Source organism: Microcaecilia unicolor, chromosome 2 (genome assembly GCF_901765095.1).
Source record: "Microcaecilia unicolor chromosome 2, aMicUni1.1, whole genome shotgun sequence".
Classification (NCBI taxonomy): Eukaryota; Metazoa; Chordata; class Amphibia; order Gymnophiona; family Siphonopidae; genus Microcaecilia; species Microcaecilia unicolor.
The window spans coordinates 236,899,471-236,924,817 of NC_044032.1; the positions used below are offsets into that span (position 1 = coordinate 236,899,471).

The window sequence follows — 25,347 nt, forward strand, 5'->3', positions numbered from 1 at the left end:
TCGGCAGATGTTGACACTCTTAGGACACATGGCCTCCACAGTTCATGTTACTCCCATGGCGCGTCTACATATGAGATCAGCTCAATGGACCCTAGCTTCCCAGTGGTGCCAGGCTACAGGGGATCTAGCAGATGTCATCCATCTCTCCACCGACTTTTGCAGTTCCCTTCAGTGGTGGACCATTCAATCCAATTTGATCTTGGGATGTCCATTCCAAATTCTTCACCCACAAAAAGTGCTGATGACGGATGCATCCCTGCTGGGGTGGGGAGCTCATGTAGATGGACTTTACACTCAAGGAGCTTGGTACTTTCAGGAAAAGGGTCTTAAGATCAACCTCCTGGAATTACGAGCGATCTGAATCATTCTAATTCAGACAGACAATCAGGTTGCTATGTATTACACCAACAAGCAGGGGTGCACCGGATCTTGCCCTCTGTATCAGGAAGCCGTCCGGATGTGGCTTTGGGCGCACCGACACGGCATGTTTCTCCAAGCCACGTACCTGGCAGGCGTAAACAACAGTCTGACCGACAGGTTGAGAAGGATAATGCAACCTCATGAGTGGTCGCTAAACATGGGCGTTGTCCACAAGATCCCCCTCGGTGGATCTTTTTGCCACTCCGATCAATCACAAAGTCCCTCAATTCTGTTCCAGACTTCAGGCCCACGACAGACTAGCATCAGATGCCTTTCTCCTTCATTGGGGGACAGGCCTTCTGTATGCGTGTCCTCCCATACTTCTAGTAGGGAAGACTGCTGAAACTCAAGCAAGACCAGGGAACTATGATCCTGATTGCACCTTTTTGGCCTTGTCAGATCTGGTTCCCTCTTCTTCTGGAGTTGTCCTCCGAAGAACCGTGGAGATTGGAGTGTTTTCCGACCCTCATCCCCAGAGCCAGGGGTCGCTTCTACATCCCAACCTCCAGTCTCTGGCTCTCACGGCCTGGATGTTGAGAGCTTAGAGGTGGTCTCTTTAGGTCTTTCAGAGGGTGTCTCCTGAGTCTTGCTTGCTTCCGGAAAAGATTCCACGAAAAGGTGTTATTCTTTCAAATGGAGGAGGTTTGCTGTCTGGTGTGACAGCAAGGCCCTAGATCCTTTTTCTTGTCCTACACAGACCCTGCTTGAATATCATCTACACTTATCAGAGTCTGGTCTTAAAACCAACTCCATAAGGGTTCACCTTAGTGCAATTAGCGCTTATTATCAATGTGTAGAGGGTAAGCCTATCTCTGGACAGCCTTTAGTTGTTCGCTTCATGAAAGGTTTGCTTTTGTCAAAGCCCCCTGTCAAACCTCCACCAGTGTCATGGGATCTCATCGTCGTTCTCACCCAGCTGATGAAAGCTCCTTTTGAGCCACTGAATTCTACCATCTGAAGTACTTGACCTGGAAGGTCATATTCTTGGTGGCTGTTACTTCAGCTCGTAGAGTCAGTGAGCTCCAAGCCCTGGTAGTGCACGCACCTTATATCAAATTTCATCATAACAGAGTAGTCCTCCGCACTCACCCTAAGTTCTTGCCGAAGGTGGTGTCGGAATTCCATCTGAACCAGTCAATTGACTTGCCAACATTTTTCTCCGTCCTCATACCTGCCCTGGTGAAGACAAGTTGCACACCTTGGACTGTAAGAGAGCATTGGCCTTTTACGTGGAGTGGACAAAGCCCTACAGACAGTCCGCCCAGTTATTTGTTTCTTTTGACCCCAACAGGAGGGGAGTAGCCATTGGAAAACGCACAATCTCTAATTGGCTAGCGGATTGCATATACTTTATGCCCAAGCTGGGCTGACTCTAGAGGGCCATGCCACGGCTCATAATGGCTGCGTCAGTGGCTCACTTGAAGTCAGCTTCTATTGAAGAGATTTGCAAGGCTGCAACGTGGTCATCAAGCCACACATTCACATCTCAATACTGCCTTCAGCAGGATACCCGACGCGACAGTCGGTTTGGGCAGTCGGTGCTGCAGAATCTGTTTGGGGTTTAGAATTCAATTCCACCCTCCTAGACCCATTTCTCTTCTGTTCCAGGCTGCACTCTCACTTAGTTCTGTTTCTTTTTAGGTCAATCTATATTATGTCCTTGCCATTGCGAGGCCCAGTTGACCAATGTTCATTGTTTTGAGTGAGCCTGGGTGCTAGGGATACCCCAATCGTGAGAACAAGCAGCCTGTTTGTCCTCAGAGAAAGTGAAGATACATACCTGTAGCAGGTATTCTCCAAGGACAGCAGGCTGATTGTTCTCACAAACCCACCCTCCTCCCCTTTGGAGTTGTTCTAGTTCTCTCTTTTGCTTTTTATTAAACTGGGGAGGGTACGCTCGCGCCGCGGGCGGGAAGCCATTCGCGCATGCGCGGTGTGCTCTGCCCGCGTTCTTGAAGGTTTTTTGTTTTGCTTGCAAAGTGTTGCCGGTTTCCTGGGCCACCGCAGATGTCGACCAAAAACTATTTCTATTTTGATGGACATTTCTACTTACAAACTAAAGGCACAGCTATGGGGGGGGGGGGGGGGGGGGGGGGGCGTCTATGGCCCCTGATATAGCGAATCTTTATATGGCCAAGTGTGAAAAAAATACATCTATCCGATCATCCATATAAACAACAAATTCAGATGTACAAAAGGTACATCGATGATATTTTCATCCTATGGAAGGGTGACACTCATTCATTACAGTTGTTATTTGAATGGATCAACACCCGCGACATTAATCTTAAATTTAAGATGCAGTATGATGAGGAAAATATTCCTTTCCTAGATATTATGGTGAAGAAGGATAAGTATTGGTTTTCAACATCTCTGTATAGGAAGCCAACGGACAAAAATTGTTACTTACACTGTTCCAGCTATCATAATCGAGCTCTTAAGGATAACCTGCCCTTCTGCCAATTTCTTAGACTTAGAAGACTTTGTGCTGATACAGACGATTTTTACACTCAATCAGAAGCACTATCTAGGAGATTTAAACAACGAGGGTATCCTAATAATTGTATCTCACGAGGTTTTAATAAAGTCAAATCTCGGACAAGAGAAGAATTATTGGTAACTGGAACCAAATCCAAGAAAAACCCTGAAATTGTATGTACATTTCGTTTTTCCTCCATGAGTCATATTTTCAAAAAGATCATTCTTAAGCACTGGCATATTGCATGTTTCAAAGATGTTACCCCCCATTTTTGCCCTTTCCCGGAATCCAGACCATAAGAACTATTTGGTACCTTCTGCACTTCCAACACTACCTAAAAATATGACCCAAAATTTTGTTGGTCACAGACCTTGTAATTCATGCTCAGTCTGTGCCCACTCACTCCAGCTTGAGTCATTTGCCCATCCGATTTCTGGTAAACATAATAGACTTAATTTCTCTAATGATTGTAACACCAATCATGTAGTGTACATAATAATATGCCCATGCAAATTGTTATATGTTGGAAAAACAAATAGGAAAATTAGGATCAGGATCATTGAACATCGCAGTTGTATCAAAAGACAAGTCAAAATAGCACCATTAGTTGACCATTGGATTCATACAGGACATAACATTGAAGATATGAGATATTTTGTTTTTAAAATGATCAAAAGTAGTTGGCATGGAGGTGATATTGATTTGAAGTTACTGAGAGCTGAACAGCGTGCTTTTTACCAATTGGAGAATGTCAGGCTTATTTTCGAAAGTGATCGCCGGCGATGTTTCGACATAAATCGGGAGATGGCCAGCGATCTCGCAAAAGCGGCGAAATCGGTATAATCGAAAGCTGATTTTTTTGACACCATCGCCGCTTTCCCGTCGCCAAGCCGGCGAAAGTTCAAGGGGGCTTGTTGGCGACGAAGTGAAGGCGGGACATGGGTGGGCATGGGCGTGGCTACCAGATAGCCGGCTTTTGCGGATAATGGGGAAAAAAAAGCGGCGTTAATCAGTATTTCGCCGGTTTTGCTTGGTCCTTTTATTTTCACGACCAAGCCTCAAAAAGGTGCCCGAACTGACCAGATGACCACCGGAGGGAATGGGGGATGACCTCCCCGTACTCCCCCAGTGGTCACCAACCCCCTCCCACACTAAAAAAATAAAACTAAAAACCTTTTTTGCCAGCCTGTATGCCAGCCTCAGATGTCATACCCAGCTCCCTGACAGCAGTATGCAGGTCTCTTGAACAGTTTATGTTGGTTGCAGTGGACTTCAGGCAGGTGGACCCATGCCCATCCCCCCCTACCTGTTACACTTGTGGTGGTAAGTGTTGAGCCCTCCAAACCCCCCCAAAACCCACTGTACCCACATGTAGGTGTCCCCCTTCACCCATAAGGACTGTGTAGAGTTGTGGGGAGTGGGTTTTGGGGGGGATTGGGGGGCTCAGCACCCATGGTAAGGGAGCTATGCACCTGGGAGGTATTTGTATATTTTTTATAAATTTTTAGAAGTGCCCCCTAGGGTGCCCGGTTGGTGTCCTGGCATGTCAGGTGGACCAGTGCACTACAAATGCTGGCTCCTCCCACGACCATATGCCTTGGATGTCGCCGGGTTGGAGATCGCTGGCATTTTTTTCCATTATCGCTGAAAAACAAAACCGGCCATCTCAAACCCGGCGAACCCTGGCATTTGGCCGGGCTAAACCGTATTATCGAAAAAAAAAGATGGCCGGCCATCTTTTTCGATAATACGGTTCCGGCCAGCTGTAGCGCCGCCGCCAAAATAGATCGCCGGTGATCTATTTCGCCGGCGACGTTCAATTATGCCCCTCTCTGTCACCTAAGGGGCTCAATAAAGAGATCGAAATGTGGGAGGGGGTTGGTGACCACTGGGGGAGTACGGGGAGGTCATCCCCCATTCCCTCCGGTGGTCATCTGGTCAGTTCGGGCACCTTTTTGAGGCTTGGTCGTGAAAATAAAAGGACCAAGCAAAACCGGCGAAATACTGATTAACGCCGCTTTTTTTCCCCATTATCCGCAAAACCTGCTATCTGGTAGCCACGCCCATGCCCACCCATGTCCCGCCTTCACTTCGTCGCCAACAAGCCCCCTTGAACTTTCGCCGGCTTGGCGACGGGAAAGCGGCGATGGTGTCAAAAAATCAGCTTTTTATGAGCCATGATTAGTGACTGCATCTCAGCTTTTAAAGGTACTATCTGTACCTTTTCATGATCCTCTTACATCTGCTTATAGATGAATCTTTAGTCCACCTGCTTTTGTATTTGTTTTTTTGGCCCATTATTGGTACATTTATATAAACCATGATTAGTCATTTCATTTCAGTCACCGAAAGAACAATATGAATTGAGTATTCATGATGATTTATTGTTTGTGAATATTTAATTCTTTATAAAGAAGGGTCATCGGGTCTAACACATTATTTAATGGTTTCATTATCACTAGTTTAGTTTTTAAGAGTGAAAAATTGCATTACTATTTATTTATTTATTTATTTATTACTTATATCCCACATTTTCCCACTCATGCAGGCGCAATGTGGCTATCTGTATATAATATTCCTTTAAATGACCATTTTTAATATTGGTTTCTCTGGCTCACAATTATATATTTGTAAACTTCTCTGATATAGAGCTTTCAATTATTAATGTTACATTCTTAATGTTATACTTTAATTATTATAATTATGCCATTCCTGCATGGAATTAATTTGACAGGTTCTTGCTCCCATATCCTTTATTTCCGTTTATTTTTATTTTTTTGTGTTGATTTTATTTGTTTTTCCATTTCTGGATTATATTGCATACTTAGTGCCCATTTTGACTGTCTTTTTTCCTCACTTTTTAGCATTTTTTAGTAGACTTCTCGTGTATTTCTTTTTAGGTTATTTTCATTTTTTATGACGTTGTCCTACGTCACTTTACCCTCCCCTTTTTATTTGGTGTGGTTTTTTAGCAGTCCGGTTTGGCTGTGTCACCGAGACAGTCTTTCTGTGGAGACAGGTATGATAGTTTTATCCCTTTTTTCCCTTCTTCCCCTTTTTGTTTCTTTCCCTCTACGGGGTTGTGCCTTTTAGTACTATTTCTGTGGCGGCATCCTGGCGAGATGCTGGCTCTTTGCCTTGACTGCTCCCTCTTAGTTCTGCTTGTTTCTTCTCACGGAAATTTTTATGCCTCTGTTCTAGCGGTTTTTCTTTAATGTTGGCTTCCTATGTTGCCATATTTTGTTTCTTGTAAGCGCATCTGTGCCTTTGATGTTTACCCATCCTGACGGACCGATTTTGTTTTTTCAGCATCTTTTTGTTGGTTTGTTTTTTCAGCGCTGTTTGTTTTTTCAGCGGTATTTCCATCTGTGCTTGATTTAGCACCTCTACTTTCCAACTGAGTTGTACTGAAGTTTCATATTACCCAGTATGAGACAATCATATTATGGCATTATTATTTATTAAACTATAGCCTATTATGCAGCTGTACCATTTAGTTTCACTAACATTATTTAATTGTGTTGTCACTATATTTATTTCTTATTACTACATGGTACTAGTATTTACAAATTTACATTATTGAGGATATTCCTATTCATGTAAAAACTGATATTTATTTTTTAACGTTTTGTGTGTCATTATTATGTGTCTATTATTATCTCTAAATATTTTTTTATTATTATCGTTTTTATGATTATTACTTAAATTTCTGTAGTGTCATTTTATGATTTCATGTTTTAAATATTATTTTATTGTGCTTTTAAATTATAAAACTTGCAAATCAATTTTATGTTTTTAGACCCCTGAAGAAGGCATTTTTGCTGAAACACGGACTGTGTCAGGTCCTAATAAACCTTATTTTGAAGCTCCTGCTCAGCTGTTTGGTTGGTCATTTGGATTTTGTCCTTTTCCACCCTTGTTTTGGTTTGCTTGTGTTTTGTGGAAGGTGTGGACCCCCTTGACTCTTGTTATCCTCTGAAGAACCATGGAGATTGGAGTGTTTCCCAAACCTCATCATGCAGAATGAGGGATCTCTTTTATATCCCAACCTCCAGTCTCTGGCCCTCACAGCAGTGGTGTACCAAGGGGGGGGGGGGGCAGTGGGTGCGGTCCGCCCCGGGTGCACGCCGCTGGCGGGATGCTGCGCGCTTGTCGGCTCCGCCCACTCCTTGCTCCCGGGGGGGGGTCGCATCGGCGATCCGCCCCGGGTGTCAGTCACCCTAGGAACGCCACTGCCTCACAGCCTGGATGTTGAGAGCTTAGAATTTGCTTCCTAGCATCTTCCAAAGGGCGTCTCCAGGGTCTTGCTGACCTGAACATGTGTACTTTGGAGGAAAGGAGAAACAGGGGTGACATGATACAGATGTTCAAATATTTGAAAAGTATTAATCCGCAAACAAACCTTTTCTGGAGATGGGAAGGTGTTAAAACTAGAGGACATGAATTGAGGTTGAAGGGGGGCAGACTCAGGACTAATGTCAGGAAGTATTTTTTCACGGAGAGGGTGGTGGATAGGTGGAATGCCCTCCCACGGGAGGTGGTGGAGATGAAAACGGTAATGGAATTCAAACATGCATGGGATAAACACAAAGGAATCCTGTTTAGAAGAAATGGATCCAAAGAATCTTAGCGGAGCTTGGGTGGCGACGCTGGTAATTGGGAAGCAAAACCGGTGCTGGGCAGACTTCTACGGTCTACGCCCTGATCGTGACTGAATAGATGGGGATGGGCTCGAGTGTAAATTTTAAGGGGCTTCGATGTTAGCTTCAAAACTTTTAGTACAAGAAGAGTGCTGGGCACACTTACATGGTCTGAGAATGGCAAGGACAAATCAAACTCGGGTATACATATAAAGTATCACATATCAAGTAAAATGAGTTTATCTTGTTGGGCAGACTGGATGGACTGTACAGGTCTTTATCTGCCGTCTCTTACTATGTTATGTTACTATGTTATATCACATAAGGTGTAGGTATGGTTGTAACAGTGTGTATTATGTGTTGAATAAGGTCTCCTGAAGAACTTATAAGGGAAACACGGCCAGTGTTGGGACCAAAAAGATTTATGGGACCAGAAGATTTTTAAAAATGAATTGATGCCAAATATCCTACAGTTTTTCCCTCAGGGATCAGCGGGTGCTCTTCAGAAGCTATCAGAAACTTAAAAGAAACATATTGTTCAACAATGCTTAGAGGGGCATAATCGAACGGGGCGCCCAAGTTTTCCTGAGGACATCCTCGCAAGACGTCCCCGCGAAGGGACAGGGAAACCTGTATTATTGAAACAAGATGGGTGGCCATCTTTCGTTTTGATAATACGGTCAGGGATGCCCAAATCTCAATATTTAGGTCGTCCTTAGAGATAACCATCCCCAATTTTCGGCGATAATGGAAACCGAGAACGCCCATCTCAGAAACGACCAAATCCAAGCCATCTGGTCATGGGAGGAGCCAGCATTCGTAGTGCACTGGTCCACCTCACATGCCAGGACACCAACTGGGCACCCTATGGGGCACTGCAGTGGACTTCAGAAAAAGCTCCCAGGTGCATAGCTCCCTTATCTTGTGTGCTGAGCCCCCCCAAAACCCACTCCCCACAACTGTACACCACTACCATAGCCCTTAGGGATGAAGGGGGGCACCTACATGTGGGTACATTGGGTTTGTGATGGGTTTTGGAGGGCTGACATTTACTACCACAAGTGTAACAGGTGGGGGGGGGGGGATGGGCCTGGGTCTGCCTGCCTGAAGTGCACTGCAGTACCCACTAAAACTGCTCCAGGGACCTGCATACTGCTGTCATAGAGCTGGGTATGATATTTGAGGTTGACATAGAGGCTGGAAAAAATATTTAATTTTTTTTAGGGTGGGAGGAGGTTAGTGACCACTGGGGAGTAAGGGGAGGTCATCCCCAATTCCCTCCGGTGGTCATCTGGTCATTTAGGGCACATTTTTGTGGCTTGGTCGTAAAAAAAAGGACCAAGTAAAGTCGTCCAAGTGTCTGTCATGGACGCCCTTCTTTTTTCCATTATTGGCCGAGGATACCCATTTGTTAAGCACGCCCCAGTCCCTCCTTCACTATGCTTCCGACAAGCCCCCGTGAACTTTGGTCGTCTCCGCAACGGAAAGCAGTTGAGGATGCCCAAAATCGGCTTTCGATTATGCCATTTTGGGCAACCCTGTGAGAAGGACGCCCATCTTCCAATTTGTGTCGAAAATGGGCGCCCATCTCTTTCAAAAATAAGCCTGATAGTGTTCCTGATTTGTGGGAATGAGAACATTGGGAACAATATTGTGAAACGGGTCATCATTTTGGAACTCTTGATGATTGTGCTACAGCTGTTCTGATTTCAACTATTATCCCTGGAGAAGGGCATTTGTAGAATGCACTGTGTGGAGAGGGTAGGATATTGTGAGAGTATCTGATAGAGAGTGCTTTATTGTTAGACTAGATTGTTTTCATAATAAAGATTGTAAATTTTAATACACATAGTAATGAGTTTTGAGTTTTTCTAGGAAAAATAAAAAAATATATTGTATTAGTCAACAAGTATTGATATTTTGACATATTGTGACTAATTATTGAGAACTTACCCTGTGTTTGGTATTAAGTATACATTTCTATGGGCGCATTAGTGTTTAGTGCGCATAATCCATTTATGCGCGTTAAAAACGCTAACGCGCCCATAGCGCACCTTAGTAAACATAGGCGCTAGTTTTTGTCTGTCTAAAATAATGTGGATAGTTCAAAGACAGCCAATTTCCTTGGGCAAATGTCTTCAAAACATTGCCCAATATATTATAAAAACACACTGAATCAAGAAAATCAGTTCTTGTCATACATAGAGTGCTTTAACAGTACTGCACTGTGTGCATTTCCTGAGCTTCTAAGAAAATATTCTTCACTTATGTGATGCATGATGATTCTTGGTGTTAGCCACCTAACTCCCCCCTCGCCCTCAATCCAGATTTACCCAGAATTTTTCTGGTTAAACTCGTCTTCCTAGTGACATTTAGAAGCGGTGATTTAGTTTGTCAATTTTCATAGACTGATATAACCAGCTAAGTCTTTACTTAGCTAGATCCCTTTGAATTTTGACCTCTATTTGTTTTTATTCCTTTATATTTGTGTAGGTATTTCTATATTGCTGTATCTATTTGTTTCTTTCATATATTTGCAGCAATCTGAGTGAAATAGAAAGTCGACTGCCAACAGCAAAACTGATAACTTTGTGCAAAAATGAATCTATCCTGAAATGGATGTGCAACTGTGACCATGTGATGTACCAGGTTTTGGTGGAGATTCTCATCCCTGATGTCCTCAGACCTATTCCTAGTAAGTTCAGTAAAGATGGCTTCTTGAATGAATACTTGTTTGTTGATCTTATGCATTTTGTTGTTGTAAGTCACCTAGAAAATTAGTGACCTTACCTATGTCTGCAAGTACTAGTACCTTCTCATATGGTCTTCTCCCATTCCGTAACACCATTAAATCTCTTTAGGCCTCAAACTTGTCCTCTTTCAATGCCATACTTAGAATTTTTGTCAATGACTAAGGAAGGAAAAGGTAGATTAAACAGCCCAGGAGTTAGACAAAGATGTTAACTTGATTATATACCTTTCTTTCCAGTGTATTCTTCAAAGTTGACTAAATATTACTGAGCATTCATAGTAGTTCCTGGACATCCGTTGTGTTGCAGTGTGCCCCACTGTGGGTTTTTTTTTTTTTCTGCCAGCCTGAACAGGCTTTTCCAAAGAACAGGGGTGCCCTGCAAAACTTGAAAGCACTTTTAATTATATTTTCAGCTTATTGGGCTGTAGTACATCTCTAAAGGTTTATGACCCTTCTAGTGTCTCTAGAAAGTTTTGCATTTTTCATTGGCCTCTGTCCGTGAACTCGCCATATCTAAACAATGGGTCCATATGGCAGACCATCTGACCAAATGTTTTGTTCTTTGGATCCATTCTAATTGAGACAAAATGTCTTCTTTCAATATTATGTTGATGATTTTTCATGGTTTTTCTGGAAAGGTGACGAACCACTTCAAGTTTTGTCCCAAGTATAGACAAAAAATGTCCATCAACAATTTTTCATCAAATCTTCAAATGCTTGGGTAAGGTGCAGTTCTTTTTATCTGCTGTAGGTTGTCACCAGAGGCAGTTAAGTAGTACAAGATTAGGCCCGAAACCCATCTTATTGACATGAAAAGGACAGGCCAACTGATTTGGTGCCAAAGGTGAAAGCAAAAGACCATGGAGCCATACCAGCTGCTGATTGTATATAAGTGCTGAAGGAAATATCCATTGTTTCATTTCCTTAGCCAAGGAAAGGGCCAAAGTATATGAGACACAATTTTGTTTCCTCAGCTTGGGCCAAGCATGGGCTCTGAGTGTTACATCATAGAGTTAAGAAGAAGCTATGCGGATAGTCCATCAAAGGTGAAGAAGCATTGACACGTTATCTTCATTGATGAAAGGCTTTGAAAGCTGAGGAGTTATGAATTGTGTTGGTTGTACCTGGAAGTTAGACCTACCTCAAGTTCAGGGTATTTGCCTAATGATCTCCAGAGGTCCAGCGTCAGGTCTTTGGGACTCCTCAAGAACTGAATTCAAGTTTAAGTAGAGCTCCAAAGGAGAATAGTGGAGGCAGATCTTCAGCACACAAAAGTTCAGAGTGGCATATGTTAGTTAAAAAAAAACAAAATACAGAACACCATACTTCAGACACTGTTTAACCATAATCTCCATACCTCCTTTTGTATTTCAGTAGTACTAGAGGGAACAGCCCAGAAAGCAGCTTATTCATAATAGAAAATATCTTAACTACTTACTTCAATAAATGCAATTAACATAACCATGTTTTAGTCACAGTTCCTGCTTTAGTCTACTGTTTAAAAAAATATAACGTATTTCTATTAGGTATACCCTGGTGGCTCATTTGTAGTTTTATATACTTCCATTTAAAAAGTCCCCAGTTTAATCCCTGAGTTGGGTAGAGATGAATGAAGAAACATGACAATTAAGTAATTTTTGGTTAGTTTATCCAGGTGGGACTCTAATTGTAGATGAATTACCTTTTGTTTCATTCATTTTGGCAAAGGCACAACTGCAGGTACAGACACATTGGAGCCACTCTGGGTGGGGACGAGCCAGAAACACAAGACAGAAAAGCTAATCATATTGAAACTCTTTGACAAGCAGCCAATCAAGCCTGTCTCTCCTTGATTTACCTAGATTCTGTTTGTGAGGATGTCAGCAGCTGGGTAGGAAGGGGCATCAGAAGATCGGGTAATGCCATTTTATCTCAGGCTTTTGGAGAGAGAAATGATCCTGTACTTGCTTCTGTAAACAATTTCCTTTGTGAAAAGATCAAACAAAAAACTAATCCAAAGAGCAGACAGTTCTGTTACTGAGACAAATTTGTATCAGAATCGAAAGGTGTGTTATACAACTTTTGCAGGGTGTTTAGTTGGTAACTCGCTCAAGGCAACACTCTTTGTCTGCCTAGTAGTCACTAACTAAATCAGACTGGCATACATTGTACAGAGAGCTCAATGTTTGTTTTAGGCAGCCATCAGTGTATCTGTCTCACAAAGAGAAATAATTTGTAAATATCTGTTACTCTCTGCCTTCACAGAAAAGGGAAATATAGTACTACTGCTTATCATTTCTAAATCCTATGAGTTATTTAGTGTTATAAAAACAGATAAAAGTGAAATCAGCTCTGTAGTATGGAACTTACAGTGTAGTGTAAATTAATCATAATACTTGGGAAGGGTAGGCATGGAAATGGTGATGGAAATAGAGGAGTGAAGGCAGTTGAAGACATCTAGGAATAGCAGCAGTATAAGGGAGGAGAGGACATCCTAGGATTGTGACTCCCTGTAGTCCACTAAAGTTAAAGAGAGATTTATTTAAGAAAAGTACAAACATTTGCAGTTTCCGGTGCATCTATGAAAGAGTCGTTCTCAGCTCTTCTCTCCACAGAAAGGTAAAGGAAGGCCAGGACAGTGCATGGGGTAGGGGATAGGAGACCTGCAATAGGTAAAGCCAATAGAGTACTGTAGCAGGACCACTATATTCCCTGCTGAGAAGTGTATAGAACTGGTTTGGTTAGCTACAGAATATAATGAATCCTCATGTGACTTACTTCCATCAGAAGCATCAGATACTGAAAGTTTCATAGCTGATGAGGGTCGGGGAGTTCTTATTGTTAGTATGCTAAGTATAAAGGAGGTAGGAAGTGATATTGCCAGGACCAAGAACAGATAGTGGTGAGTGGGCTTACATCCTCTCCTCCATCCTTGGCCCCCAATCCAGCAGGAGCAACAGTCACTCGTAAGAAAGTAGCGTACAAGTCTCTAAGAGGCTTATTTTCAAAGCACATAGAGGGACATAATCGAAAGGGGCGCCCAAGTTTTCCTGAGGGCGTCCTCGCAGGACGTCCCCGCGAAGGAGCGGGGAAACCTGTATTATCGAAACAATTCTAAAATGGCCACTGATTAACGGACTGCAGAAGCCGTTGGCTCCAGCTACCATCACAGAGTAAACCCATTTTTGGGCTGTGGTTTGGCCTTATTTTGCTCGTGCCGGCTTCCTTGACTACCGCGGTGATCAGACTCTCTTCTTGTTAACTTTGTTCCGGTCCGAGCTCTCCGGTAGAGCGGCTGTCCGTCGTTGCTTCATCGCCAGCGTGTCTGTGAGCTAGCTGGGGGCCCGATTGCATTGACAGTGTGGTTGTAGGTGCCGGGGAGCGGGGTCCGGTTTGGCGCAATGCAGGGAGCCTGTTTGACTGTTTATCCGCACTCCTCTGGTGCCCATATGCCCCGATTTTTCACCAGCCTTTCAAAGGGTCACTGGGTCCTCTTTCGGTGTGCTCCGCCAGTGACGATTTTCGCTCTGCTCAGCCTCCAGGTCGTCATCTATGCTGCTTGTTCCTGGCATCTGTCACTACGAGTCAACACCTCCTCGGCTGCTGGACTGGGGTGGTCATTCTCGGCGATGTTGGTGGTCGTCCTCGGTGATGTTGGCTGCTGGTCATCTGCGGCTGCTTTGTGCTTGGAGAGTGCTACACGTTGAAGGGGACCTGCTTCCTCTTGGATCGCCGATTCCAGTCGTTGGCTACTGCCTGCATCCCTGTCCTGTTCGCAGGATCTGATTACCTGCCTTAATGTGTCTCAGCGAGTCAAGATCTGATTCTGGACTTTTTACACTTTACTTTCTCATCTTTTTGCTTTCTTTTCCCTGCCTGCTTATTTGTTTAAATAGTGTTTTTATATTCCCTTCCCTTCCCTTCTGCCCTCTCTACTGTCATTGTAATTGTTTTCATTAGTTCATTGTAAGCCGCTCTGGGGCTGCTTTATGTGGCAAAAAGCGGGTTATAAATGATCTAAATAAATAAATAAATCTCAACATTTAGGTTGACCTTAGAGTTGGTCGACATACAGTGGTGGAAATAAGTATTTGATCCCTTGCTGATTTTGTAAGTTTGCCCACTGACAAAGACATGAGCAGCCCATAATTGAAGGGTAGGTTATTGGTAACAGTGAGAGATAGCACATCACAAATTAAATCCGGAAAATCACATTGTGGAAAGTATATGAATTTATTTGCATTCTGCAGAGGGAAATAAGTATTTGATCCCCCACCAACCAGTAAGAGATCTGGCCCCTACAGACCAGGTAGATGCTCCAAATCAACTCGTTACCTGCATGACAGACAGCTGTCGGCAATGGTCACCTGTATGAAAGACACCTGTCCACAGACTCAGTGAATCAGTCAGACTCTAACCTCTACAAAATGGCCAAGAGCAAGGAGCTGTCTAAGGATGTCAGGGACAAGATCATACACCTGCACAAGGCTGGAATGGGCTACAAAACCATCAGTAAGACGCTGGGCGAGAAGGAGACAACTGTTGGTGCCATAGTAAGAAAATGGAAGAAGTACAAAATGACTGTCAATCGACAAAGATCTGGGGCTCCACGCAAAATCTCACCTCGTGGGGTATCCTTGATCATGAGGAAGGTTAGAAATCAGCCTACAACTACAAGGGGGGAACTTGTCAATGATCTCAAGGCAGCTGGGACCACTGTCACCACGAAAACCATTGGTAACACATTACGACATAACGGATTGCAATCCTGCAGTGCCCGCAAGGTCCCCCTGCTCCGGAAGGCACATGTGACGGCCCGTCTGAAGTTTGCCAGTGAACACCTGGATGATGCCGAGAGTGATTGGGAGAAGGTGCTGTGGTCAGATGAGACAAAAATTGAGCTCTTTGGCATGAACTCAACTCGCCGTGTTTGGAGAAAGAGAAATGCTGCCTATGACCCAAAGAACACCGTCCCCACTGTCAAGCATGGAGGTGGAAATGTTATGTTTTGGGGGTGTTTCTCTGCTAAGGGCACAGGACTACTTCACCGCATCAATGGGAGAATGGATGGGGCCATGTACCGTACAATTCTGAGTGACAACCTCCTTCCCTCCGCCAGGGCCTTAAAAATGGGTCGTGGCTGGGTCTTCCAGCACGACAATGACCCAAAACATACAGCCAAGGCAACAAAGGAGTGGCTCAGGAAGAAGCACATTAGGGTCATGGAGTGGCCTAGCCAGTCACCAGACCTTAATCCCATTGAAAACTTATGGAGGGAGCTGAAGCTGCGAGTTGCCAAGCGACAGCCCAGAACTCTTAATGATTTAGAGATGATCTGCAAAGAGGAGTGGACCAAAATTCCTCCTGACATGTGTGCAAACCTCATCATCAACTACAGAAGACGTCTGACCGCTGTGCTTGCCAACAAGGGTTTTGCCACCAAGTATTAGGTCTTGTTTGCCAGAGGGATCAAATACTTATTTCCCTCTGCAGAATGCAAATAAATTCATATACTTTCCACAATGTGATTTTCCGGATTTAATTTGTGATGTGCTATCTCTCACTGTTACCAATAACCTACCCTTCAATTATGGGCTGCTCATGTCTTTGTCAGTGGGCAAACTTACAAAATCAGCAAGGGATCAAATACTTATTTCCACCACTGTAAATGTTTAGATGGTTGACCTTAGAGATGGTCGTCCCCGGCTTTCGGCGATAATGGAAACCGAGGACTCCCATCTCAAAAACGACCAAATCCAACTCATTTGGTCATGGGAGGAGCCAGCATTCATAGTGCACTGGTCCCCCTGCCATGCCAGGACACCAACCGAGCACCCTAGGGGGCACTGCAGTGGACTAACTGATGCACTAACTGAACGGAAAAAGCCCTTCCCTTACCGATCCCTTAGCGATTCAGAAAGGAATGGGCATGCATGAAGGAAATCGCATGCAAATGAGCTGCTCGCTGTTAGCTGATTTGCACACGATTTCCTTCCTAAGGAGGGGTAGCCAGTGCAGAGCAGCCAAGTGTTATGCGTTGGGCAGTGGAAGTGGCCTCTAAGCATAGGCTCACCAAACTCCCTTTTAGGGGGAAGCTGTTTTTGGTGATGACCTTGAGCAGTTAGTTAAGGACTTCGGGGACTCCAAGATGCAGCGTTTACCTGAGGACTTCCACAAGGCTGTAGCTGGGGTGAACACATTGTGGCCTTGGTTTTGGGAGGCCAGGAAATATTGGCCTGGCCAGGGGTCTGCTTTGGTGGCTTGTTTGGGGCCAGTTCAGCATCCCAGATTTCAGCAGCAGTTGTCCTTTTGAACAGACAAGTGGGGAACGAGTTCCTGGGTCCATGCTATGCCCGCAGCTCGACAGCTGTGCATTGGGGATTGGCTGACTCAGTTTTCTGAGCAGTGGGCCACAATAACATTGGACCAGTGGATCCTCAACATTGTCCAAATAGGGTACAAATTAGAGTCTTCCTTGCTCATCGGATATTTTTTCTTGAAATCCCTGTGCAGGGTGGCAGCCAAGCATAAGGCCATCCTATCCACCCTAAGAGACCTTTAGTACCCGGTCTGCCAGAGAAATGAGGATGGGGTTGCTGTTCGATTTACTTTATGGTGCTGAGAAAGGGTGGGTTCCACAGGCTGGTGTTGAATCTCAAGTGTGTGGACCAGTTCATCAAAGTTCAGCATTTACTGCATGGAGACACTGCACTTAGTACAGATGACGGTTCAGCCGGGGGAATTTTTGACTGCCCTGGACCTCAAGGAGGCTTATTTGTATACCCTCATTTGGCCACCACATCAACGTTTCCTTCATTTTGTGGTGCTAGGTCACCACTACCAGGTCCAGGCTTTTTCCTTCGGCCTCGCTACAGCACCTTGCATGTTTTCCAAGCTCATGGTAGCGGTGGCGGCGGCAGTGTTCCTCCGGAAGGAGGGGGTGTAAGTGCACCCTTACCTTGATGTTTGGTTGATTTGGGCATCTTCAGAGTGCGAGAGTCAGGAAGCCACCGCCAGAGTGGTGGATCTTTTACAGTCCTTCGGCTGGGTGATCAGTTTGGCCAAGAGTCACCTAGTGCCTTCTCAGACTCTGGAGTATCTGAGGGTTCAATTTGATATGACCCAGGGCAGAGTGTTCCTGATGGAACTTTGGCTGAACAATCTGCAGGGAAGATCTGGATTCTTCTTCAGGACCCGTGTCCTCACACGTGGGATTATTTGCAAGTGCTGGGCTCCATGATGGCAGTCATGGGAGTGGTCCCCTGTGCAAGAGCACATTTACATCCACTTCAGCACTCTCTGTTGAGTCTGTATTCTCTGATTTCGCAGGACTATCGTTGGACCCAGTGGGCCAGGTTTAGTATGAGCTGGTGGCTCTGGGGCAACAACTTGCAGAAGGACATACCTTTGGCATCTCTGCAGTGGGTTCTGGTGGTGACAGATGCCAGCCTGGAGGGCTAGTGTGCCCGTTGTCTGCAGAGTAGTGCTCAGGGCCAGTGGACCGAGGCGGAGGAGCAGTGGCCACTCAAACACTTGGAGCTCCGAGCTGTGGCCCATTCTTTGGAGGCGTTCCAGGCACTGGTTCAGGGCAAGCTGGTTCAGCTGCTATCCGACAACACGACGGCAGTGTTGTACATTATTTGCCGGGGGGGGGGCATGCACAATGTCACATTGGTGGCAGAGGCTCGTTGCCTCTGCCTGTGGGCAGAGTACCATCTTCAGCTCCTGTCCATGGCACTCATTGCGGGCCAGCTCGATGTGTAGGTGGATTTTCTCAGCAGAACCTCCTTGGATCCTGCAGAATGAGAACTACTTGGGATGGTGTTTTGCACCATCATGGAACAATGGGGCATACCATCCATGGATCTCATGGCGAATCGGAACAATACCAAAGTGACATGGTTCTTCAGCAGAGCGCAGGAGGCTGGGTCCAAAAAGGCCCAGATACTCTGCTGCAATCTTGGCCACCGGAGTATCTCCTCTATGTCTTTCCCCATGGCCATTGATCAGGAGGGCTCTGCATCACATCCTCTGCTACCGGGGACTTGTGATTTTGATGGCCTCGGACTGGCCCAAGACCCGTGATACACGGATTTAGTTCATCTGCTTGTAGATGAGCTGTTTCTGTTGCTTCTTGTGCCGGATCTACTGTGTCAAGGCCCCGTCCCCATAGAGGAGCCCTTCCAATTTGGTCTTACGACATGGCCCCTTCTGCAGGCTTGCAAGCGGTCTACTACATTAGTGTAAGCGCGATTCTGGCGCACGTTCAATTCCTGGTGTGCCACACAGGGGTTGACCCTCGAATGGCCTCTTTGTTAAGGATCCTGGGCGTTTTGCAGAAGAGATTTCAGAAAAGCCTGGTGTGTAATTCACTGTGGGTCCAGGTGGCAGCTCTGGCTTACTACAGAGGACGCATTGAGAATGCTCCTCTGATTGTGCATCCAGATGTGATGCGTTTTTTGAAGGGGGTTGCTTGGCTTAAGCCTTCACTGCTGCCTCCTTGTCAGGAATGGAACCTTAGTCTGGTTCTGAGAGCCATCAACAGGCTCCCTTTGAGCCTCTGAGGTGGTCATCTTTGAAGGACGTGACCCTGAAGACTGTATTTATGGTGGCCATGTCCTTGGCACGGTGAGTGTCAGGACTACAGGCCTCCTTGTGTCATGATCCCTTCCTCTGTTTTATGGACTCGGGGGTCCCATTTAGGACAGTTCTATCCTTCTTGCCAAAGGTGGTGTCGGCTTTTCACCTGAACCAGCCACTGTTTCTGCCGTCTTTCGCAGCGGAGGACTATCCATGGGACTTTGTGGCCCTGCGATGTTTGGACATGAGACAAGTAGTGTTGTGGTATCCACAGGAGACTAATGAATTTTGCAGGATAGACCAGCCACCTTTTCCTCTTACTTTATTTACTTTCCTTAGAAACAGGTTTGTTGCCATAAAAATATCTACTTTTAGTTTTGCTCACTGTTTTCCTACTTCTTCCAGATGTTCCCATCTATCTAACAACCCCTTGAGGTAATCCCCCATCTCAACAAAGTTAGTTGTTTTGAAGACTAGAACCTTCACTTTTGAATGAATCCTCTCCACACCTGTCTTAATGTTGAGCCAAACCATCTGGTGATCACTGGATGGCAGATGATCACCTACTTATAACATCAGAAATGCTCTCCCCATTCATTAGCACTAGGTCCAGAATGGCCCCATCCCACATGGGTTTCATTACCAACTGCTGGAACAGTTCTCCCTGTAGAGAATCCAGGATCTCCCTACTTCTAGAAGACCACACAAAAGGGATACTTCAATCAACATCTGGCATATTAAAATCACCTATTAGTAGTAATACCTCTTTCACAGCTATATTTTGAATGTTGTCAATTAAATCTCTGTCCACTTCTGTCTTTGAAAGAGGCCTGTACATCACACCATTTGTCATTCCTTCTTTCCAGATTGACCCACAGTGGCTCATCCTTACCCCATAACTCCTGGAATTTTGTAGCTTTAGTGTTATCTTTCAACATATAATGCCACTCCCCCTCCTTTTCTTCCTACCTGTCTTTCCTGAACAAATTATAGCCCAGTTTCACTATATCCCTGTCATGGTTCTCTGTGAAACACATGTCCTTGACCGCAACCAAATTGAAATCAGCTTATCTTTTAACAAAGCGTCCATTGTGAATTTTATATTTTTAACCTCTGTCTCTGTCTGTAGAACTTGATTTGCAGTTTCAATTTTAACATTCTCCAGAGATTCGGTTAAGTTGTCCATTTTACTCACAAGTAGAGTCGTGTCTTGGGCCAATTTAGTAACTGCAACCGCTAAATCCTGAATTGCCTTCCGGATTTCAATGTAGCCTCCACGGGAGATTCAAACTCCAAGTTGGTATTCACTGCTGGTTTAGGAGCTGCACCGCCGATCTGGATCCTGCTGTTAACAAACTCCGTTTCAGCTAGGGCTCCTATCTCGCTCCTATACATCGCAGGGCAAGGTGGTGGGTTAAGTTCCGGAGGCGATAGAGTTGTTTCTATGCCCTGGAGAGTCAACGCTCCTTCATCGACGCTCTGCGCGGGACTCGCCAAACCGGCTGTCTGTGGGCGACTCGTCGCATAGTGGTCTAATATTTGCTGGACAGGGGACGAAGTTCTGGCCATCAGCGGTTGGCCTTGTGCCATCCCCTTCCTCTTCGTATGAGGCATCGGCAAAAGGAAAAGTAAGTGGAAAACGCTAGAGGACAGCAAGACCGTTTAGCGCACGAGCTTCAGGTCGCCATCTTGCCACGCCCCCCTTGAGTATCCTTTTTTTGTTTTGTTTTCTTTTGAGCCAGCTAACACATAGCCGGTTACATCAGTATTCAGCCCCTCACCACATAAACCAAACCTCTTAAAGATAAGACTTCTATTTATTTGGTCCGATTTAAGTGGTTTATGCATGCAGGGACTGAATACTGGCACTTAACCCGACTCTGCCCATGGAACACCCACAAGTTATCTGCTATTGAATTCGGCACTAACCAGTTATTTTCAGTGGAGATAACCGGTTAAGTGCTGCTGAAAATGACCGATATCCATAAACAAGTGATTTAATTGGTCGGTGGCCATTTCCGGCCGGTTAAATCAATTTGAATATCGGCCGGACTGTCTCTTTATACCACATATAAAACTGCATATTTTTCTGCTCTAGCTAAGAGATTTCTGCCAAGGCATGTTTTTTCCTTCCCTACATAGTTTTCCAGCATGGACCCTTTTGTTATCAGGGCTGTGCCTGGAGCCAAAAGACACAGCAAGGTACAGCGAGATGGGAACATCTCTGGTTCTCACTGTACCTGGCTATTTGGCATAAACATAGTTTTTCTATATTTCTGCATTTTTCTGATTGGCTAGAGGAACTGCCTACCTCTTGGGTGCAGAGAGTATCATCTCTATTGTAAAATTTTGTATATCAGGACTTTCATTAGGATATTTACTTGGGACATTCTTGCTGATTCCATCTTAAGTTGCCTGCAACAACACCTGCAGGGACTCTGAAATATATTTTGTGTTGACATCAGTGCCAAGGTCTGTGCAAGGCCTACCTTGTGAAGCAGAGCTGGTGTCTATAGTCTGTTACTGCCTTCTGTAAATGCTCCCAGCCACGGAGGAGTGTGATAGGGCCCCCTCACAGCCTGTGTCCTGCCTTCTTCGATCTCTGTACTTTTACAGTTTGGAAGTTTTCTTTTTATTTATTTATTTATTTTATTGCATTTGTATCCCACATTTTCCCACCTATTTGCGGGCTCAGTGTGGCTTACAATACATTGTAGTGATGGAAGTACAATTTATTACAACACAATTATGGTTACATTGTGAGGAGTTAAGTTAAAACAAGGTCTGGATATCGTTAAGGGGAATAGAACAATGGAGAAGAACGACTGAACAATAGAAGAACAACGGATACTGATAGGGCAACAGAACATTAGCAAGAGAACAATCGGGCTTAATATTTTTTACCTGTAAAATTAAGGTTTAAATGTGTTAAAGTTACGGGGGATAATAGTACAGAAGAGAATGTATTGATGCGTTCTGGGGTTTGGAATTCCATAAGATCCTTTGCAATCCACTGGACCACAGGGAGAGCTATATTGTAATCCACAGTCAGGGCTATCTCGCTCAACCTCTTCGCTTTTACAGTCTGGAGGTTTTACCTCTTAGCTGTCCCCTGCTGGGGACTAAGACTCCTAGGTGGGTGTGGCCCCTCAGTTTGTCCCGGATTCCACCACCACTTCCCCCACTCAGCTCCAAACTCCCTCTGAAACAATCCCTGTCTCTCTCCCTTCCCCTTTCCTACGGAAGGGAAGGAGAGTCTCTGTGCGCGCCCTTCTCCCCCCCCCCCCCCCCCCCCCCCACCTTTTTCTCTCAGGTTCCTTCAACTTTCCTGATTAGGGAGAGAGTCAGTGTTGCAGCACAAACCCCAATTTACACAGTTCACTTTTATCACAGCACAAAACCCAATTTAAACAGTTCACATTTCCGCTTCATCATTTTTCCCCCTGTTCACATATTACCAGTCAGTCCAGGGGAATGTAAGGGTCCCACTCTTTCACTGTCAGCACCAACTCCTGACAACCTCCCACTTGACCCAGGTTGAAACATTCGTTCCTTAATCCCACCTCTGATGCAGCCACCTTTTGCCTCCCTGCATCAAGCCAGAGAACCAGGCTGCCATCTGCCCTCTTAACTCTCTACCTTTTGCTTTGGCAAGAGCTGAGATATCCATGGCTTCCTCTTCCAGGTTCTCCTCTCTCTCTTTCTCCCCACCGTCCCTGATTGCCAATCCATGGGTTCTTCTACCCTGTCCCCTCCTAGCTGCTCTTCATTCCCCTGATTGAACTTACTCAGAGTCTCCTCCTTCCCCTTAGCCCTCTGGGACTGGTAGTGTGAATAATTCTTACTTGCTCTACTGTCTCCCTCAGGGGCTGCTGGGAATTGTAGTCTTTGGCTCTCACTGTTTCCTCTGAGGAAAGTGACCAACTGCTTTCCCTAACATGCTGGATCCTTGGAGACCGGAATCTATGGCGACCACCCCTACGAGTGGACTCAGGCCACCCCGAAGGAGCCCTTCTCTCCCCTTCCCTGGCCATTTCCCACTCCATGTCCTCGTACTCTTCACACTTTGCATCCCCAGGGTAGGAGCAAAAGAAGGCCTACTTAGCTGATTGTCTGCTGATGAATAATTAGCTGCATCTGAGTATCTACTTGTTTGCTGTGATTCCTGTTTGCTGCTAATAAAAAGATAAGTATCCTAGTAGCCTGAGGTTCCCGAGTGAGACTTATTTGCTCCTGGCATACGAGCAGTGTTCCCTCTGAGTGGGAGTCCTCCACTTACAGTCCTGCCAGTGGGATGGGGCACTGTTTCACTATCACATTTTCAATAGTGAAGGACAGGCAAGCTCTGCAGGACTTTAGAGAACCTGCCTGTCCATAGCAATTGAAAACATAATATTGAAGCACCTCCCCCTACTGGCAGCAATGCAGTTGGAGGACTCCTGCTCAGCTTAGAGGGCACAGTATATGCAAAGAACCGTGAACAGTGGCCTGTCTAGATGTTTGTGGCTCCAGTGGTATAAAATAACAGCTTTCCAGATGTTTCTCTTTTCCCCTATTAGAACTAATAAGAGTTGCTAGATGAGTTCCCTTTACCCTTTCCTTGCATTTCCTCATGAGAAAAGCAGATGGAAAAGTAGACCACTTTGAACACCTCCTCTTGCCTCTCAGCTGCCATTTTGGTCTCATATTTTTCTCATCTTTAATAATTGATACTTTGAGAGCAATTTTCAAAATAGCTTGCCTAAGCTCAAAGTCAATGGCTAACTTGCAACCATGGCTTTGTACTAAGGGAAAGTCCACTGGCCTGCAGACTTTGCATCTACTTTTTATGAGGTCCAAATTTGACTTGAAAATTGAATATATGCATTTGACAGCACAATCTATGCATGCTGTTGCCTAATCCACCCAAAACAATCATCCAGGAACTTCTTTTCTTGATTCAACTAACAGTACGCACTTTGGAACCCCACAGGTAGTTTTACCCAGATTAAGAATCAACAATTTTCAGACAGCCCTTTACCCAGGAAAATTAGTATTTATCAGGTGAATAAATGTTTTTTGAAAATTGCCACTTAAAGATTATAATTGAAAAGTTATCATAATTTACATATTTGGATACACTGAAGTATACATCATATGTTGCATACTTTTAAGAATGATTGTTGGGGTTTTTAAAAGTGGATTTATAGGCTTTCTGTTATATAAGATGCGGGTTGCTGTAATTGGCTCAATGATAACACAACTGTCTATCCATATACAGCAGCATTCACTCTTCAACAAAAATAGAACATATATCTAGTTTAGAATATGTTCTTATGTATAATTACTAAAGAAAATCAAATCTTGGTTTTTGTATGAATGGTACTGTATTTTTGTTCACTCACCTCTTAGTATGGATGTTTCTGGTTTTGCTGTGCTTTCCTATCGACTAATAGATTTCTTAGTTTGTATGTTTGGGTTCTAAATGTATATTTTTACAATGTAAACCGTTTTGCTTTGCCAATGCAATAAGTAACGGTATAGTAAATAAATAAACGATAAATGTTGTTATTTTTCAAATAGTATCTTGTGACCATCATCATATTCCGTTACCTCAGTGAGATTTCAATTGAGATAGTCTAACCAGTTGTTAAAAGGTATATACGTTTCTTTATTTTGTTCATAAAAGTTTTAAGAGCCCTGTTGGAATAAATTTTATAAAATATGTAGGTACACTTGTAGAGGACACAAATTTACACCCCCGCCAGTGCCTCATGGATTTAAAGACTTCGTGTTACGGGCTACTATTATTGCTAAGAAAGTGATTCTTACACAGTGGATTACTAACCAGACGCCTTCCATACAACAATGGCGTGCTCAGATGATACTCTTATTACGACTGGAGAGATTGGAAGTGAATAATGCAACCCCTGAGGAAATCCTAAGGTTTCAATACAGATGGTCCCCGTTTTGGGAGACGCTCACTCCTGCCGCTAGAGGACAGTTACTGAACTTAATATTGTAGAAACTATTTAGCATCATATCTATGTTAGTTGAATGCTCTAATGCATGCTTATTAGATATATCATTAGTATTATGTTAACATTGTATTATATCTCTGGTATTTAAATTCCGCTGCTGTTAAATATGTATATTTTGATACTGTTTCACGGTAGTTCTGTTATTAGGTTTCAATTTACTTTTTTCAAGTTTAACTCATTTATTGTATTTATGTTTATTCTTGGTTATTTTACTATTATGTTGTTAACAAAATTGTAATTTTTATGTTAAACTGTACCTGCTGTACACTGCCTTGGGTGAATCTCTTGATAAAGACGGTTAATAAATCCCAATAAATAAATAAATTTGACAAGGATTCATGCATGAGACTGAAATTTGTTAGTAAGAGGGGAAGGGAGAGGGAGGGATGAATGTGTAGGGAAGGGAAGAGGGGAGGGGTGTTTCTCTTATCTACCTATGTAAAAAGTGTCATTGTTTCAATACTTTGATTGTTACTT

General features: G+C 44.3%; 1 protein-coding gene across 1 annotated transcript in view; it reads left to right on the top strand.

Moving 5' to 3' along the window:
- RFX3 (regulatory factor X3) overlaps nt 1-25,347 on the top strand; it is a 604,963-nt gene that overhangs the window by 500,259 nt on the left and 79,357 nt on the right. The window contains exon 11 of the mRNA XM_030193816.1: nt 10,080-10,234. Coding sequence (XP_030049676.1) covers nt 10,080-10,234 — 155 coding nt within the window. The remainder of the gene's footprint in view (nt 1-10,079; nt 10,235-25,347) is intronic.